The 20,764-nt window shown below is 36.7% G+C and overlaps 1 protein-coding gene across 2 annotated transcripts in view; it reads right to left on the reverse strand.

Moving 5' to 3' along the window:
• Positions 1-20,764, reverse strand: part of ATAD2B (ATPase family AAA domain containing 2B) — a 77,013-nt gene that overhangs the window by 12,296 nt on the left and 43,953 nt on the right. For both annotated transcript variants that reach the window (XM_074152921.1, XM_074152920.1), the window contains 7 exons: positions 19,147-19,333; positions 18,310-18,495; positions 17,494-17,629; positions 16,980-17,176; positions 14,324-14,483; positions 10,536-10,658; positions 5,758-5,895 (listed from right to left, as the gene is read on the reverse strand). In XM_074152921.1, coding sequence (XP_074009022.1) covers positions 5,758-5,895; positions 10,536-10,658; positions 14,324-14,483; positions 16,980-17,176; positions 17,494-17,629; positions 18,310-18,495; positions 19,147-19,333 — 1,127 coding nt within the window. The remainder of the gene's footprint in view (positions 1-5,757; positions 5,896-10,535; positions 10,659-14,323; positions 14,484-16,979; positions 17,177-17,493; positions 17,630-18,309; positions 18,496-19,146; positions 19,334-20,764) is intronic.

Raw genomic sequence — 20,764 nt, forward strand, 5'->3', positions numbered from 1 at the left:
GGCTTAAGCGATCAGCTAACAAGGCCAGGCAGAACAGGTAACTACCATTTTCAATCTATAGCCTTTTCCTTCAGTAGATGCGTAGATTTATGATTTATCCAGCTACCAATTTTCACAAAACCCGCAGGAATCTAATCTTTCAGCCCTCATGTCCTGTCAAATCTGTCTGAACCTGGCTAAATGATTCAGAAGTCGTTAGGGGAGCAGGGACGGACAGAGAGCACGGGTATTATTTTCTTGGGAAACTAAGCTAAAAATACAATCTACATGAAACCAGAGTAATTATGTTAGTAAAGTACATGACAAGACATTCATATAAGAAAATTAAAGAGAAAAATGAAGTCAAAAGAGAGGAGACAATCAGATTAATATCACCTGTGGAGATCAGTTTTAGACTTTCCACCTCTATAGATCTGCTCATTTTCCCTCTGCTGAGTAGCTCTGTACAATAGCAACTATTACAGTTATTTACATTTTCGGTACATTCAGCTGGCTCTTAAGGACTCCTGAGTGACACCTTCCCTGCTGCAAGACAGCCATGAACAAACACAAAGTTCTCCTTCTCTTCATAAGCAGAGAAGAGGCTCCCACTAATTAAAATTACATTCAATAGAATTTATGGCATTCATTTATATCACATATCAGAAAGGCTCAAGGCTGCTGGTTGGCTTCTGTGTCAAGGAGGCAAAAATAAAAAAAAAAAAAGAAAAAAGAAAACTGAAGTCAAGAAACTGGTAATAATCACAAGAAGATAACAACTTCTGGAAACAGAAACTTTACACCAAGTCTTTAAACAATTTAAAGCAAACATTGTCAGTTTTGAAAAGGGAGGGAGGAGTAAGATATATCTAAGAGGTGTGAAAACTGTTTTTTATTACACCACTTGTGCATACCACTTTAAGGAAAAAAAAAAAGATTTTAGAATAACTCATTAAAAAAACTTTTCAGAAAAAGTCTCTCTTTTTACCATGTTTATAAGAAAGGTGGCAATAATGCTTTCAGGAAAATCCCCTTCTTAAGAAGGCTGAACAATCTTGCATTACTAAGGAGATGAGTAACAAGAGAATACAAAATAGTCACTGATCAGGTAAATTGTAGGACCCTCTTTGCCCTCTGTCAGAGACATTTAATTCAAGAGGCAGATATTTAATAGTGATGAAAGAAAATTTCTTTACCACTAGATATCACTGATTCCAAAAGTCCCAAAAAGGAACAGGCAGTCAAGATTTGTTAGAACACCCACAAATTCACTAAAAGGCATTTAAAATTAGAAGAATTACAAAGCCTATGAGTTTTAAAAGAACTGTTAACCAACTCAGAATCAGCTAAGATGGTATTTCCTTCAAAAGAAGGCATGAAAAAAATAATTTTCATTTCTCAAATATTTGCAACTTCCTTTTAAAGCATCTGGTGGAAGCCTGCATCAGATAAAGGAGATCAAACTGCCCTCATCCAGAATGCCAACTCCTACACTGCCCAGAACAAAATGGTAAAGAAATAGAAAGAGACAATTGTCTCAGCTCCAATGTCCTCAAAGGACAAAGGTGTCCTCCAATTCCAGAAAATCTTTTCTAATGGTGTTTGTCAAGTTCCAGTACTGGCCTCTGTCTCAAGTGAGAATTAATCCAAGTCAAATCCCTTTTCTGGAGAGCAGGAAGAGAAAGAAAACAGTAGCAAGTGTAGGATTTGTGACAAACCAGCAGCAGCTACTAGGATCTTAATATTAGCATCTGGATGACTGTTAATATGCCAGCATCCAAATTCTGAATCCAAACTCAGAACTAGTCCAAAAGGCAGAAAATAGTTAAAACAATAAAAGCCATATGGCATCTGGTCTGCCACGTCCTTTGAAAAGGCATTTCGGCAGACATGGGATCACGGACACCACTGCAGCAGAGAGGTCAAAGAAAAGAGACTAAACAGATGAAAATCAGAGAAAGACTGTGAATAAAACAGTTCCTGAGAAAAATTATAAACAAAAAGACCTTTTCTTTCTAAAAATCTTTTTTAGAAATACCCCTGCCAAAACAAAACTTCCTTTCCATTATGAAGCAGAAACACATAGCTTTGTGTTAATATTACTTATTTTGCAACTAGATTTTCTGCAGCACTTTTTTGTATCTTTGCTTGATTTCCCTACAGTTCTCTCTATAGAGACCATTAGTCACTTCAATTATTGGGAAAAGGTAGCGGTTTGTTTACTTCATATTTCATAAAATGACTTTTATGTAAAACATACTTTTAATACTTTGCATAGCACAAAATATTTTAATTTTGTTATTTGCCCCAAATGCCATTTTCACAGCTATCATAGTCATCATATGGCATAAAAGACATCTTCTCCATGAAGAAAAAATAAAATCTGCAGTCTATCACTACAACATATTATTGTTAAATACTGCAAAAAAAAGGTAAGAATGTAAAACCAAATCTTCCCCATACAGTTCATTTATATGTAACACTAAAGGAAGCAACTGCAAGACAGTAAAATAATATGCAACATGCTCCATCTACTGGCAAAACAGAGCAGTAGGACGAAGTTTTACTAAACAGCATCCCAATAATTAAAAAGATGCTAATGTTTTATGGACTAACGCGTATCTAAATGACTTAGCAATGATTAGTTTACCAGACACACCAAACTGCACGTTGCTGGTAGTTTCCTTTTCCACACACGTACATACCAAGGAGAAACAAGTCCCTTCTCATCGGTGCCCAGTGACAAGAGGTAACGGGCACAGGTTGAAATAGAAGACATTCAATTCAAAAGTAAGAAAAATAAATTACTGTCAGAGTGGCAAAGCACTAGAAGAGGTTTCCCAGGTATGTTGTGGAGCCTCCGTTTTTAGAGATGTTCAAAACACAACTGGACACAGCCTTGAGCAACCAGCTCTAAGCAGGGAAGTTAGACTAGATGATCTCCAGAAGTTCCTTCCAACCACAGCAATTTTGTGATTCTATGCTCATACAACTACTTTTATCAGGCTTTTGACCTATGTCCTGTTCTAAGTTCTCACCAAAACACTTGCACTTTTCTCAAAACACACAGTCAATATGGAAATATTTTTAAATTATCTGTGGCAGAACTCTCCCAAATGGGTTTTCAGCAACTTCTAGCAATGAAATACTTTCAAAACTCATCTATACTGTGATACACCATCCACCACTGATGTACCTTCAACAAAGGAAACGAAGGTTGCAGATTAAATCTAACTCTGGAACAGGTATCACCATGCCTTCAAATAAACCAAATATTTTGTGCCACATTTCTGATAGCCCATCTAATCCAATCAAATAAAAAAAAATCTAAAATACTTTAGAATAATTAAATAATTCGCAAATACTTAACTAAAAAACTAAGGTTTCATACAAGATACATAACCTCAAAAAACAAACCAACATATGATAAATTAGCTCTCATTTTGCATTGTAGTAGCCCTGCACAGTAAACAGGGCTTTAAATTGGGGAAGGCTGCTGCACTGTCTGTAGTCAACTCCGTTTTTAGAGAAGATAATGACAATTTCCTTTAGGGTTCTCAAGTGTTTCATAGGAATTGACCTTTTACAGTATTTTAGAAAACAGCTGCAAAACAAAGGTCCTATTATTAAAACAAAGCTCCTAAATTAATTTAATCGGGCAAACAAAGTTATTATTGGTATTTTTTTCCTTAGATTTATGAAAGGAAAAAACCTAATTCAAGTTCAAATGGTAGAAAAAAATGGAAGATTTTCAGAATTATTAATTTGAAAGTACAGACTTTATCCTGTGTAATTAAAATACATGAAACACTGTCCTTGTTACTCTGCTTGTGTAATGCTTTTTAGTCTTAAAAAAAAAATATCTTAGTTCTTGACCATAAAAACATTTCCACTCTACCTCTAAAAACCATCTCTGTTCAGAAATCCCTTCTCTGAACTAGTTTCTTCCATTTATACAATCACAATCCACCATATAATTTACTGCTATATATGCTCCCCACAATCTGCTCTGTTCTGCTCTCACATTACCCCTGCTCTTTCCTCCTAACACCCTTCTAAGACTGTATCTCTTCCCAGTTCCCAGTCTCTAAGTATGCCCATGCACTACTTGAATCCCCTCTGCAGACTTCTGATTGCTCATCAATTCCTGGTTCTCTCTCTTGATTACTAGATGCATCGCATCCCTCCTGGACCTTTCCCAGACTAAGCCTTAAATGGCACATTTTCATACGATCGTAGTCCCAAACACCACTAAGCCTCAAACTTTCACCAAAATCCTAGCAGGAACAGAGCCTCTACACTAGCTCCTTTTTTGTTTACTCAGAGGAACACTGGCAGTTTCTTTCGGTCGATGACTCTAGGCTTCAAACGACTGTCACTGCATCCACAGCGTTAGGTGGAGAAGAAAGAAGAGGTACCAGAGCTTCTTTTTATAGAAGTCTCCAGAAATGGCTCTCTCTCCCCCCAAGAAACGTCTGGCTTGGAGGTCTATAAAGCCCACCGTCTGCTGCACAGGACACAGAGCCAGGAAAGTGCTCTGTAGATCAGCCAGAGTGAGAATCTCCATCTTGGATTTCATAGGAAACTTAAAAAGATAAAAATATTGAGAATCCCTTTCCTCCTCTCTCTGTTTTTGCACAAGCTGCCAAATGAATAAAGAACAGCTTGGATCCACATCACCAATTTATTGTATAACAATTTATTCAAGCCATAATTCTGTTCAATTGACTTTAATTCCTTTAACGAAAGAAATTACAGCTTCAGGAAATAAAACCATACACCTCTAATTAATTAAACTATTTGACATCAACACTATCATTCATACAAACAACATTCATCTCTGGGCAGTTATCACCATGCCCAGCAAAATGTTTCTCACCAAGGAAAAGTACCATGAAGGAGAGCACGAAAACCAATGAAACACTGTCAGGTCCAATTCATCAGTTTGCCTATTAAGCTATAATTGATAATGCTACTAATAATATATTAATAATGGATTCCACAGCTCCAGCAGGAAAGCCATGCACAACTATCAGTATAACCCTCATAGTTATTTTCTCTTATAGTCTTTATGTTGTTTATAATCAAAATATGTTGTGTATTTACCTGTTCTAATCAATTTACCCCTTGAAAATAATTAGCAGTGCTTCTGATTACCTACACCACAGTTAAAAAGCCACTCCTAACAATTCTAGAAACTTCAGTCAATTAATTGGGCTAATCCAGTAGGGTTGCAGCGATAGTATCTTAACACCCTCCAATAATGGGTACTGACTATTGAAAACCAGGTGCCGTAAAGGAAAATAAAGTTAAATTTGTAATCTCTTTTCTAACTTTTAGCACGCTACTGTACATATTGAAGATAGGAAGTGAGTAACTATAGCGCATGTGAGAGAGTATGAAGCAGGGTGTAGGTATGTACCTGTGAATGCACACACACAGAGTAAACAAATCTTAACTCTCATCAAACAGATAGACGTGATTTTCTCATTAGATCAGTCATCTTATACTGAAAATAGTATTTTACAAATAAAATGCAGTATTTGTATTGTATTAGAAAAACACTTACTCTTTATCACAAAACCAGAAATCCTGCTTCTTTACAACATCTTGGGGGGAGATTTCATGTAATCAGAAAAAGAGTATTTCCTAAAGTCTCACATTTCACGCCTAAAATTACTTCTGGAAATAATCAGTAAACAGTAGTAGCGACACATATGAAATGTTTGCCATTGGAAGTACCTCTACTTTTGCCCAGTTATCACCCACAGTACTCACATGCACATTTATTCGCTGAGTTGGGCCACACCGCCATTGTGGGTTTCTGTTTGTTCCGAAACGCCTCTTCAACTCTAGCTTCTGTTTTCCGTACAGTGGAACCATGAGGATTTATTTGTTCTGCTGTTACCGATAAGCCTGCATACAGAAGATAACCATACCTATTTAAATAAACCAGGCTGCATAAAACTACTGAATTTAAAAAGAAACTTTGGAATACCATGCTGCAATAAGAACACATCAATTAATATTTAGCTGGACATTCAAAACAAAGATTAAAATCAAGAATATTTGTTTTCTACTGACAAAATAACTTAGCGGTTGCATGGTCTTAAAACTGTCAGCTCTGATGGCTTAGAAAAATATGACTGTCTCTCACACTGGGGTCCCCAAAGATTGCACTCTTCTATCCATATTTCCTCTATAAAGCAAATTCTTATTGACAGTTTCAATTTTTCCTAATTTTAAACAGATGATTTAAAGTAAGTGGCAATTCATAGTGGCATAGTATGCCATATCAAAAAGAATATCTAAGTAACAACCTTGTATTGTCACCATGATCTATGTTATGTAAAACGGATCCATTTCAGAGTCAATATGAGCTCTTAGATTAAGAAAATGCAATTCTGTTTTTAAAAAAGTCTGTTTGCTTTCTGTAATGTAAGTTCATCTCAGCTTCTACTATTTCATAGGGTTTTTTAAATTAAATTCTAAAAATGCACATTTTAAAGACATAAACGAATCTCTGAAGTTTCATATTTGTGAACTAGAATTTCCTGTCTATCCACTAAGTCTTCAAAACGTCCTACTGTGCCTCCAACAGTAACCAGAGCCAAGCGACCAAGAGATGACAAGAAGCTCTAAAACTGATGGAATCAGAAATTAACAGATGCACAAAGGAACTCTCACCTAACAGTTAATAGTTACAGAAACAAAAGTTTCTAGGTACCATTACAAATACTTTGAACTGCATATCAAACATATTTCATTGCTTGAAACATCCACTTCTACCTTGTTATCTGCTCATTTCAACAAGAAGCTGCAAATTCCAATAATCTAAATTTTTTGCTATTTTTTTTTAATTTACCAGCTTAGAACTTGCTATCCATTAATCTACAGTCTTTCAAGAAAAGCACCACATTTCAGTAATACAGGAACAAGAAATTCTAGTTTAAATTCTAGATAATAATGTTGTTATACACTTTATTATTCTGTTACACCGCAGTACTTCTTTTGAGATTGGTCGCCAGTCTCAGTACTAAATAAACATGGCAGATCTGTCAAAAAAATAGAAAAAAAATGTAGAAAAAAAAAAGAGTCATGTAGAAAATACCTTTAATTTTAAAACTATGTAGGATTGCTAAATAACTTGCCAAGAGAAATTTGAAGAAAATGGATATAGAGCTTTTTAGTCTTAACCCTCATCTTCACTATCCTGGAAATAAATTAAGAGCTAACACATGGCACAATTCAGAAAATCAATGGCTTCTCGACTGGGTAAGGATTAAAAAGCCTACAGCACATGTCACTTGTCTTCCAGGCTCCTCTGTGATTCCAGACAGAAACACTTGATAATATTTCCCCAGAATCTATTAGAAGCCTCGTGCAGATCAGCTTGTTCAATTCCATCCAAATTTCATGTTGAATGTTGAAGTCTTTCCAAATGTAGCCAAGAAAATGTTGGCCAAGAGCTAACCAAGTGAGGGGCATGCTCTTTCTGTCAGAAGACAAATTTCCTTTCTGATGGCCACAGCCACCCACTCTTACTCAACCTGGGACTGCAACACTATCTTGACCTCTTCTGAGAGGGTATTAATACAAGTTTTATAGTCAATCCATGAACCGATAGTAGATTCGCGTGATAAACCTGGTTTTCTCTCCCATAGTTCACTGTTTGAATTATTGCCCTTCTTTCACAAGAGTCCTGTTGGCAAGCTAAGAGTTTTAACGCTGGTAAGGCTTGAAGGTACAATCCTATATCAAGCCGAGTCCAGACATACATGAAGAGAAATGTGGACACTGAGTGGGTTTTTTTTCCCCCCATCACACTTTACATGTCCTAGTCCAGCACTTTTAAAGGGCGATGAGAAGAGAAACTGAGGGTACTTTAAGCTGAACAAAAGCCCGTTGTGCATCATACAACGAAGCACACTCACTGGGACTTCAGTCTAAACGTTCATACAAGGCCTTGCTTGGACATCTCCTGTTCATATTAAAAAGAAGTACTTAAGGGTCCAATTCCCCACCACTCTGTCTCATACACTGTTCAGGCAACAAGGCTGGCTGCCCAATTCAGCATGATTTCCTCAGGCAGCTCCACTCAGGCAAACAGCCTGGTATAAGCAACCATTCTTGCATTTACGTGACCAGTTGCACAAAGCTTCTGGACAGCAAAAGGCATAGTTTACACCACTTACACAGTTTTCCCCAAGTATTTCCTCCTGAAATATTCCATTATTTCAAAATATACTCTCATTATGAAGCAGAGGAGAAGGAGGAGGATCTGGGAATCCCTTCTATACCTGACCATTTGGTAATCAATCCAAAGAAGAAACCAGAAATCCCTTACTAACCTTATGGACATCCAATCAAAAGAAGAAAACACAAGAATATGCCTTTTTCATGCCTTGTCCAAAATGTTCCAAAACAGGGTACATGTCAAAGTCCAGACCAGAAGAAGGACTGTGATTTTGCTGATCTGCTGTCTTGCTGAGCATATTCTCTTGGGCAAAATGGTAGTAATAGCAAGGTTGACCAGCATTCACATCCCTTCCATCCATTACGATGACCAGCGCCAAGACTACGTGCCTGAAGTACCCTCTTCTTGATGTTCTACACCATAATCTTTTCAAACAACTCCTGATCCAGGGATAGGACAATCTCTTGTGCTTGCCTTACAGCATGATGACTCCTCAGACCTCAAAAGTCCGATATACTTTTCTTTGTTCATAACCAGTTAATCTAATACAGCTTCTTCCATGCATTCCAAATCTTCTGTCCTTGCTAATCCAGTAAGTGATCTTAGCCTTCCATACTCTGCAGCTGGATCAACTGCAGAGCTCATCTGTTCTTGAAAATACCATGATGTGGTCCAAAAGCATGAGCATCTTTGAAATGTGATCTGTGACACTACAGGTTTCCATGCCAATGTGTAGAGCACACTTTGAAACCTGTCCATTGCGGCATGTGAGCTGCTGTCACTCAAAAACAACTGGTACTGCCAGTCACCTACCTATATCCGAAGGTCCACTAACCAGCATCTGACACCAATAACATCTTCTTTTTCTGATTTAACAAGTTCATTGCATGACACCATCAGCCTTAATTACGACTTCTGAAAACCCACCTCTTTCAACATAGTTTTCAGGTTTTGCCCCCAGAAATATGTATTACTTGGTCACTGCCACAGAGAGAAGGGCAGCGTTCCAGTTAGCTCTTGCGAGACTTGCAAGGAGGGACGTACAAGCTATATAGTCACTCTGTGTAACAAAAATCTCTTACAAACAGTTACTTTAACCTCGGAAGCAATAACCTTTAACAACCATGGGGGACTCATAATGGATAATTAACTGAGCATAGCTCTCAGCGTGACACTAAGGCCAGAATTGTGAATATTCTTATATTTCTAATAGAAAAGTACAGAGGAGAAATGAAGGCATTATATCAGCTCTATTCTACAACCACAGTGAATTACAATTGGTTCTTATCCACAATTCAAGACACACACTGGAAGCTTGTGCAGAATTAGACAAAAAAAATGCATGACTGAATGGAAAAATAAAAGGAACAGTATCCATTTAAACCTGAAGAAGAGAAAGCCTACAGATACTTGCATAGTTCAAAGAAATTTATTAATAAAGGGACTTCAATCTACTGAGAGAAGTATTTCAAGAACCAGCAGCTGTAAGTTAAGACCAGCCAAATTCAACCTATAAATCAATTAATGCAGTTTTTTACCAAAGCACAAAGGCAAAGCAGGAAACAAGTTGCCAAGACAAAGCTGGAATTATTGAAATCAGTAATCCCTAAATCAGCATGACATTTTGTTCTAATGTTATAGTCCAGTGATTTTCAACTTTTTCCAATTTTCAGAACTTTAAAATTTTTCTGTGGAGGTACGGAGTCTTTCATGTAAACAGAGCCCCACTGGGAGTACATTTGGGCTTTTGATTACCTTTTGTGGTCACCTTAGAAGCTGCCCACAGACTCGGAGGTCTAGAGACTACAAGTTGGAAACAGCTCCTCTAATTTAATGTAGGGGGCTGTATTTCCTGGTTCTGGACCATTAGATTGTCAACCTCATGCTCCCCTCAATGTGGATGTCATAGTTGTTTCTTAATCCAAAAAATCAACTGATTATCACCAAAAGTACACCTGCACACATGCCAGGGTGAACTGAAAAGCCACTGTTTTAAATGCCACTCTCCCTAACCATAACTGTTATTACACTGCATTACATGCCATTTTTATAATACAGCTCTGGTTTCCCCATGTCTTCAGTTAGTACAGCAATCCCAACATTTATCCGTTCAACATGTTCTACAAGACTTTTTGTACCAAGAGGCAATGCATCCTTCTTTTGTAAAGAAGGATGGTGCCTTATCAGACCAGCCGGAAAAAGTAGGCAAGTTTCAAGCTCAGTCACCCTTTAGCATGTACTGCCTGAGTCTGATATGCATTCCATATTTCATCTTCAATTTAAATTTTTATATGGACATTTGTAAGTTCTGCTTTCTACCCCATATATGTTGGGTTATGATACAAGAAATTAAACATACCTCTTTTTCTTCTCGCTTCCTTGATTTCTTCACACATCTTATTAAATTCTGGATCCAGTTCAGCAGCAATGATAGCATGAGCAGTGTCCTTCAAAGTACAAGCTCTATGTCTAATTATTTTATCTAGAAAACAGGACAGCACACTTGTTAACTTTATCACAATTATGTAAATTCTTTAACTATTTCTATGTTGTTCTGTATTGTATATTACAACACTGATAGAAGTAACTGGGAAATACTACAAATGTATGAAAAAGTAGATGGATCAACGCCACTGCATCCTCAAAAATCACAACCCAGCTATTTAAGAGACACAGGAGTTTTCAGAAGTGCAAATTATTACTTTAATCAATAGTAGCATTTATAAACAAATGCAAGCAGTAAGTGATGAACATACCAAAATCAAGTTGCAATCCTTAGAAACTTGCTAGAACCAGCAGGTATACCAGTTTCTACAGACAAATCTACACAGACAAATCTACACAGTACAAGAGAGTACAGTGCAGAGAGTCCCAAAAGTAACAAGAGACTTGTCCAGGAATTAATTTACCCACTGGGGTCTAGGAACATTCATACAATTATACAGCCTGCAAAATCATACTGGATGTCTCCTGAATCTGTAAGGCAGACCTGGCTTGCTTATATTCCTCCCGTTTTTTTTTTAACCTTAAATTATTGCTTAATTTTCATTCAACAACTGCTAGAAAATTCAAAATTGTCCTAAAACAGGTTACTTTATTGCTTATATTGAACAGCTACTTCTCATTCAGAAAAACTGGCAAGAAACAAGCCTCAAGTCTGCTACATTTTCATCTCTATTTGGGGAACAGGACACAAAATATTGCCTACACTGGAAGCCTAAATGTGACTCATGAAAAAAACATTTTTCCAGAGAAGACAGGTTCCCATACCTTTGAAACACACAAAAGAAATTACTCCAACACTGTTGAGATTTGAAAAGTAAATGTAACGAAATAAGTAAGCCCATATGTGGAGAAAATTGCCATCTAGAATGTTGCTTTTCTATCAAACCTACAACACTCATTGTTTGCTTTTAGCACAAACATATTTAATCTGTCAATTCATCCATACTGAATTACTTTTTCCAGTTGATGGAGGTACTCCAACAGGAACCATCAACATTAATGTCTACAACATATTACATAATTAGCAGATTTAATCTGTTTTAATAATCACTAAAGACAACAATTAAGAATATCAGTGAACATTTATTAAACAAGGATTGTAGTTCTAGACACAGCAAATTTTACAGCTGGAAAAACTGCTGAGTGAAAAAGAATATCCAGTATCCGGCTCAAATGAGCCCTACATATGTTTTCTGATGAAATTTACTGCCACTTAAATCAACTGGAAACTAGAAATTTTTATCCACATACATTTGTGAAGCATTATGTTTTATGATCACAAAAAACCACACTGCGTTCTTTGCAGATGTAATTTTGCGATACTAGACTTTAAAGTGTTGGTCAGATAATAAAGTTTAAGATGCCTCGCACAAGAAAGAAAAAGGAGAAAAAAGAAGAAGAGAAAAAGAAAAATTAAATCAGGATTATTGACTGAACTACTACTTTCCTCGTACCCCATAATGGGCAAGACTTTCCCACAGACGGCGCTTCAAAGAGGCAAATACTATTATGTCTAACACACAATGGTTATGTTTCCATGCCTTTAAGAACGTTTCCTGGTCAAACAATGGAGGGAAAGAAAAAAAAAAAAAAATCTACTATCTAACGCTATAGCCTATCTGAATTTTTATAGCAAGGTACAAGGAAAAAAACCCACACAAACCAAACCCCAAAGTCGTCAATTTTGAATATCTGTACTGCATATAAAACCAGCTAGTCTGGTCCTCCAACTCCTTTTCCGACTGAACAACAGGACAGAAGCAGGTACGGTATGTTCTTCTGCAAATTCAAGTACAAAGCAGAGGCAAGCACATATGCCCAGCTTTAAAGAATGTGCACATTTATAGGTTAATATTCAGTTAATGCACCTGAAGGCATGTAACGCTTACTCAGAACAGACATGATGTGCTGTTTCAGCAGTGTATTCATACAATGGCTCAAGAAATCTTGCATGCCAGAAGAGCAATACATCATCAGTTGTTGACAATGCAGAGGCCAGAACTATCTTTCATTACCTACCAATGACGAGAAACTCCAATCCAAATGTTCACCTAGAAATAGCCGGATCCATTTCTCCCAGCTCAGTCCTGATGACAAGGAAAACCAAAATATCCCTATTTTGGTTCCCTACATATATTTCTTAAGACTCTTTCTCTTTGGATGAGCTCAAAGAAAACTTCTGCCACTAAACGTTCCCCAAGCTGTCTTTGCTATTTTATGTTTCTGCCACACTGAACCTGTGACCCGTGTTGTCTATGCTCCTGAGCAGAGCTGACCTTACAAGCCTGTAGTCCCACACCACCTACATTAAAACTTCAAAAAACCTCTTCAGACTACATTTCCTAGAACGAAACAAGCAAGCCCATAGATCCGAAGGGCCTACAAATGAGAACAAAGGGTGTATATTAACGCCAATTTTCCCAAAAGCCCATCACTAAGCCACAAATAGACACCAGTCACATGCAGGAGGTATGTCTCGCACTTCTCATCTCAACAGGCACTCTTCAGAGACACTCAGAGTCCCCAGTGTCCATCAAGGCTTTGATTAGTTCACATCAATTACGCATTGGAAGTCCTCAAAAGCGTGTTATCAAGAACACAGAAAACCTTTCGCTGTGCGTTATCAATGTACTTTTTTCAGTTGTAAAACAAAATGCATCATAAAGTGAAGAAATAAAGTTTATCTTCTACAGATATGAACCAGCACTGGGTTCAAAAGGCAATTGGAAACAAGCGTAAATGTTTGACCAGACTATACTGTATCTAGTCCACACGTGAGAATTTTGCAAAAGCCTCACAAAATCAAAAATTTGAGAAGCAAGAAAACTATAGAAAAATCAGGCTTTATCGTGGTAAAATGATTTCACAAGATTTAATGAGAAACTTTTTAACACATAGGACTGCACTTGCAGATGGACCCACATTTCCAAGTATCACTTATATTAAATACAACTACGTTAAAAGGGTGCTTTGTCGTTGTTGTTTTATTGATGAAGCTGCCAATGGAAAAGCTGTCTTTTGGCAATGTACACGGGAAGGCACAGAGTACACAAGATGTTCTTTCCTTAGTTTTGAATGTGAACAGCTTTTACATGCATTTCAATCTACAAATTCCATTTTAATTGAAAGCATCCCATCACACTTCGTCAAGACAATACCTTCTAATCTCTCTTAATCAGCTGCAACTGACTTCTTTGCCTGGTGATTTATCCTGTTCTATTTCTGTCCCCTAATACATAGTTCTTAATTTCTGAGGGTGAATTTCATGTTCTAAGCTAATGTGGAAGTAACGCAGGCCACTGCCAGATTGCGTACAGGATTCTCTACAGAGCTCTCCAAATTATGTCGGGGGTTTGTTGAGTATACGAAGTCTATTCACTGAAAAGAAGCTATCAAATTCGAAAAGGAACTACAAAACCTAATTTATTAGAAAGCAAATCTGAATGCTGTAGTTCTCCTGCTCTAACAATATCCCTCAGTGCACCACATGCCTCAGAACACTGAAAACACAGACCCTTAGGACTTGCTTATCCTAATTATCACACAGCATGCAGTTTATTTTAATGTCTGAATAATAACCAAATATGTGATTAAATACCAGGCTTTCGAGTTTAGGCAGGCCAAAACGAAGCAGGTCCTTACCTCCAGGATCTTTGTCTGGATTGTACTCCAATGCATTGCTGCAGATCAGGTCAATGTCTGTTAGGAAATCCTTGGCTGTTAAGTAGTTGTGTTTATCAATTTTGGTTATTACTGTTGACAGGTCCATTGGCTCTTTGATAACTTCAAGGTAATCTGAAACCTATAAACAAACACCATACAGAAATGACACAGGACCATCTGCATTCTATTTAACATTGCCCATTTCACATCTTTATACTCTTACTTATTCCACATGCTTACCTCTAATACATTAATTAAACATTAACTAACAAATTTAAGTTGAAAACAGAAGTTTTATCAGGCTAAATAAAACATAGGACTTCCAAAGCTACTTTTTCTTCAGTAGCTCACCAATTTATCTTTCAAAATTAATTCAATGGTATTTTTGAGGCAAAACATTTTAATGTAAAAGTATTTTTAATTTTATCTAGACTTTTTTTTTTAATATAGTGTTATATACTACATACTATTGTATATAGTGTTATAGCACTGTCTTAGGTTAGAAAAGCAAAAACAATCAGTCTGATTCAAAACCCTAGGAAAAACTAGGGAAGTTACATTTTGTTTACCTTGTAGGTAAAGTTTTCATTAAACTCAACAGTCAAATTATCAGCTTTTAAGTATCTTCTACTGAATAGTTCTTTCAATCACTTGTTCAACAAAAAAAGGCAGGTTGTATCGACTGAAGACATTAGACTGGCTGCACAGAAGGACAGTCTAAAGAGAAAGCCTTGTGTCAGAGTTCACTATGAGCCTGAATCGTAACTGGAGATTTAACATCCACTAGGGTACGCTAAAAGTATTTCATGTAATTAATGGTACCATAAGGGGCTCAAGCTTGATAGTCAAATGCATCAGCACAGCTGCTGTAACAAAGTTCAGCAAAAAATCTATGAATTTTTTTATTTACTTCCAATGAAAAAAAAACTATACTTGAATGTTTCAATGTGATTAAGATTACGATCAATTAAAAATATCGGCAACCTCAGAAACAGTATTATGTTTTTTCTTTTGAAATTGCCCACCTATGGTGGCGGCTGCCAAAATACTGAAGAGTTAAATATATATTCAGATCAAGCCCTAATGGCTCCGTAAGATATATTTTTTTTTTAAATAAAGTATCTGTTGACATTCATACAATAATACATTACAACATAAACTAGCATTAATGCATTACTTCAGTGGCCAGCAGTCTGTCACCTAATCCCTTAAATATACACATTGAAATTTATGACGCAAATTGAAAATGGCAAAAAGTCTCTTTTTGTCTCCCTTTATGGAAACATGATGATAACTGGTTCAGTAATCAGAAAGCCAAGCCATAGGCTTTCTTTTCATTGCTGCTGAATTAGTCAGGAAAATCCTTGAGTTATCAGATTGCAGCATCCTCTGCAACGCAAGCAGGAGTGGAACAAACTTATCACATTTTCTAATGAAGTCAAGCAGACAGGCTCCTGTAGAAAAGGATAGTCCTGTGCTTAAATGCACCAGGTGGACGGGAAAGGATTACATTTAATTTTTAGTGATGCGATATATTAGCAGGGGTTTTGGCAAGTCTTTAAATAACAAATTCACATTTCGATTATCTCCATCTACAAAACAAGGATGGTAATTTGTTAATTTATGTGCCCTTTAGCCCTCAAGTTCTTTGGTGAAATAAACAGCCTTTACTATGAATATGCAGAGTTTCCTACAATAATGGACCTCCCAAGCAGTTCCATAATAAAAATCAAAGTTACTGTTCAGACCATGCTCACGCTGTAAGTTCTCACGTTAAAGAGCTCTCATCAGTCTTTCAAAACCAGTCAGCTACACAGCACTATGGAAAGCTCAACTTAAGGAAGGACCGCGTGGGCCTACAAAAGATGCCTGTTCTATGCTGTATTGAATTTACTCTGCAAATCTGCTTTTTTACAATGCTGTACTTTTCATGTCCCATATTCACCTCTTAATCATTCATTCTCTTCTCTTCAGAAGCAATAAAGCATACTTATTTTTAATTAGCAAGCTTGGAAAGCTTGCAGGGGGCCAGCATCCGATCTCAAAGTCAGACCGAACACAATACTTTTCATATAGCAGCACCCAAAAATAGATTTGCAGATCGAACTGTCTCATCAGTTAGGTGTGCACACTCCATAATCGACCAGTTATAATGTGCTACCATCTGTGATTAATGGCATCCACAAGCATTACTGCTGAAATTATTCAACAATACTATTAATGCTGAATACATTAGAGAACACAGATCACTTTCCCAATATTATCATGCCTATGATTACAATGTTGTAAAAGCTTTTATTAAAGAATTATATTTATGGTTTGAAATATTTCAAGAGCACTGGTAGGGACAGGAGTGGTGGCATTTTTAAATGCTAGTTTCAGTAATAAAATTGAATGAAAGGCATAAAGGTTTTTCAATAGGTCACTGCTATAGCCAAAAATACACGCTCCAACTCCTTGCATCACAGATCATGAGGCTGTGACTATCTCACCAGCTAAAAGCCAGCATTTTAGATTGGAAAGGTCACGGATCAAACATCTATTTTTCTTGTTAATGCATCCATTTCCTTTTTTTAATTTATATTCTTTTTCTAATAGTTTCAACTTCATTGTTTGCACATTACTGAAACAAGACCTCTTCAATATCCACCGGTTTGCTGAAGATGTTAAAGCGTTTGTCTGTGGCCAGCCTCTTGGTAACATCCCTGAGAAACAACCGCAGCTCTCTCAACGTGTTCTCTTCCTGGTCCTCCATGCGCTGTTTTTCTGCTTCCGACAGCTCACGGGCTGGACATGGCAGTGCAAGAGGAAGAACTTCCAGAGCACGAAGAGCTAGGGAAAAAAAAAACAAGAAGTCAGACAATGGAAATATTAACAAAACAGTGGCTCTTGGGAATAGGCCACTCCAAATTTCATTATATATTTAATCTGCCTCATTGATCTAACCATCTCTGCATCCTTCACCCCGCAGCTCCCTGATTTCCAAAACTGGTAACTGCAATGCACAAAATTCTTCTGGGTATTGATTAACACTGTCAAATGTTAATTACACTAACTGTCATTTACTCACACCTTTTAAAAAAAAGGAAAGTATCACAGAAGAAAACATTCAGATCACATTATTATTGGTTTACTGTAACTTAGTTTACCAGCCTGTTTCCTTCTTGGTGGGGGCATTGCTGCCTCATCAAGAATTAAACCTTTGAAAAATCGCAATCTGTCTTCTTCGCTTGGTCTTTGAATATAAAAAACCTCTTCATACTGGATTCTGAAAATACATTTCACCTAAAGAAAAAAAAAAAAAAAAAGATGACCATAAGAAAATTGAGCCCTCACCCAAACATACATGATTAATGACCACCACGTAAAACACTAGTCACAAACTTTACAAAATTAGCCACAGGAGAGAAGACAGTAAACTCTACCCAAAGCTGTGTACACAGCCTAGGGAAAACAAGTACTTGTAATTCTCACTGAATTTTCTGTAATAACTAAACTTGCAGTATCCCATGATCTTAACAGTGGCCACCTCTACAGTGAAAGAAGAGAAAGGGCAGGATTAAAAAAAAACGAACAATAAAAGAAAATGTTGGGGAAAAAAAATAGGAACTCCCCTCCCCCCATCCTGAACCTCAGAGGATGTAAAGCTACAGGTTAAGTCTTTAGACTAAATCTGCATTTAATTACACTGGAGTAATTTGTCAAAATGAACAACTGACAAAATGAACAATTTTGTCTTCTCAGCAAAGCAGCATGGAGATTATGGAAATCGGTATTATGGACATGGGTATTATGGACGTACATCCCTCATTAAAGAAAATTACAATCATTTAATTAATACTACATTTTCAGTTCAACATACTTTAAAGTAAGTTAGAAAACCAGCGCAAAACAATATTTTTAAACAATCAAGACATTCTCAAGAGCACACAGCTCCCTAACCCCTCCTTCCACAGGAAACTTACCTCTTCAGGCAATTCGCTGTACATGGACTCAGAGGTAGACAGTAGAAATATAGGGGAGAAAGATGGTATATCTTGCAGCAAAGTTAGAAAAGTAGCTCTCACAGTTTCACTGACAGCTTCCCACCAATCACCAATATGAGGCATGTAAACAATACTTGGTACTGTTCTTCGAGCTTCGCGAAAGATCTAATTAAAAGAAACAGTGCTATTTAAACTAAGAAACTAATTATTATCACTTGTGAGTAATAAAATTCTTGTGGAATAGGAAATGACTCAAGTTTGTGGCATTTTATATACAAATGTTCCAGTAAAACAAAATTATCTAATGATAAAGGCAACTGTTTGTCACTGTTAGCGCGTCAACTATTTTATGTCAATGTGCCATGGAGACTATAAAACACTATTTGTCATCAGTGTTTTAAAAACTTGCTAAGACTGAACAATCAAGATGAAAATTAAACTGGTTTGCAACCCACGCAAAATCCACCACAAACTGTTCTGAAACCTAAAACATTTAGAACTAAGTAATTGAACCCAGAACCACAGCACACCAATTCATACACAAGCTAACAAAATGAAAATCAGGAACAAGATTAATCTTACTTGACATGAGGTGTGTGACTGAAGGGGCAAGTTAAAAAATGTAATTACTCTCACTAGTCAGCAGAGAGATCTCCATCACCCTCGAGACTCCTTTCTTTTCAACATGAAAATAGAAGGAGCCTATGAAAACCTGGCTTTTTAAGTTACATTCCAGTTAGCTGCTTTCATACTGATGCAACGAATCTGTTCCAGAATGACATAATTTACTCATTACAAGAGAATCTGAAATGTCACCTGTGCACACGACTCTTCAGGCGTTTTGGCACTGACTGAATAAAGTGCTGGCAAATCTAGCCTGTGTACAGAGAATTTTTCGAGAGTGTGCAATAGTGCTGGAGCAAGGTGTGAAGTCTGACCCGAACCCCTCTCTCCAGATAGCAGTAATCTTGGTCTGTAAGAGGTTGGCTGGTGATAAGCTGACCTGCAGCAAAACAAGTTACAAAATACAATTAACATGCTGATGTTGTCAATGGATGGATATACACTCACATTTTTTTTTAGAATCCAAAAGGCCTTCAGTAATGGACAAAAGTTTCCTACAATAAGCCTTAAAAGATTCAACCCAAGCTTTGTCTGTTTTCTGATTTCAAAACAATTTAATTCAAACTCATCTGTGCAAAGCTATACACATATTTAAATTCATGAAAACTTTTATTATAACCAGTTTATTTAAAACCAATTCCTCCATCATATAAAAAGACTTTCAGTGGACTTTTTATATAAAGGACTTTGAGTGAATATATGTATCTGATCCTGTCCAGTTCAGTCCTCACTACCAAAGCATCTCTGCCTCTCCCAGGTCAATTCATTCATCCCTTAAAGTGCTACCCGAGATTTCCAAGAACCACCTAACATTTCAATACTTTGTTTATTTAAGAAATAGGATCTGAAGTAGGATTGAATAAAATCACTATTCATCTTCTATTCTAGCATATTCATACGCTTCTATTCAGTAGATTTCCAGAGAGAAGAAAGATTTTAAAGGAAGAACTGCAAAGCTAAACTTATTTTTTGCTTTTGCTGTTGAGAAGAAATCCTATGGAATCCACACAAAGATTTCTGGGGTTTTGTGTTAGTTTGTTTTGGGAGATTTTGCCCCATTTTGCAGACAAGTGGACGTGAAGAGAGAAACACTAGTTTTTTCTAATAAAGGTCTTTTCCTTTTATAGAAAATGTATTATGAAACAAGAAAGTTTTAAAATTAATTTGCATTTTCTCTCATTAAGGCATTTTTATCTGCACATCAATCAGCTCGGGCAGTGAAACAAGACTGGCTGGTTTTATTCCAGGTTAAACATTTTGTAGCAGCTATGAACACTGCTGACCTCTGGCTTTTCAGTTCTGGTGATGGAGATTACACACACAGATAGCAACCAAAAAATGCTCAGAAAGATGGATTCAGGGAGGCTTACATCATTTAGAAAATTAAGCACACTCTTCAAGATTATTTTATATAGACACACCGATGATTTGGTTTTGAGTTCCCCCTCCTGCCCTCACAACAAAAACTGAACTTTGGCATTAAAGTACTTGACTATGTACCTCAAACTATTTGAATTTAAATCCTTATTTTTATTTTTAAGCTTAGAATTCCATAAATGCTGTGCTGGCATCACTCTTTGGCGCAAAACTTTTAGCAGGTTTCCACAAGATGGCTCTACTAAACAGTACTAATACTGAACAGGTTTCCGAATTTCGTTTCCTTTATTTAGCAAATTCGCTGCAGAACCCACCACATAAAAGTATTCTAAAACTATTCTTAAAACAAAGCAAAGAAATGTTAGTTTATTATTGTTAATTATTCTAGCCAGTCCAATTTATACAGGAAAGACTCATCCAAATTTCACACACG

Source organism: Numenius arquata, chromosome 9 (genome assembly GCF_964106895.1).
Source record: "Numenius arquata chromosome 9, bNumArq3.hap1.1, whole genome shotgun sequence".
Taxonomy (NCBI): domain Eukaryota; kingdom Metazoa; phylum Chordata; class Aves; order Charadriiformes; family Scolopacidae; genus Numenius; species Numenius arquata.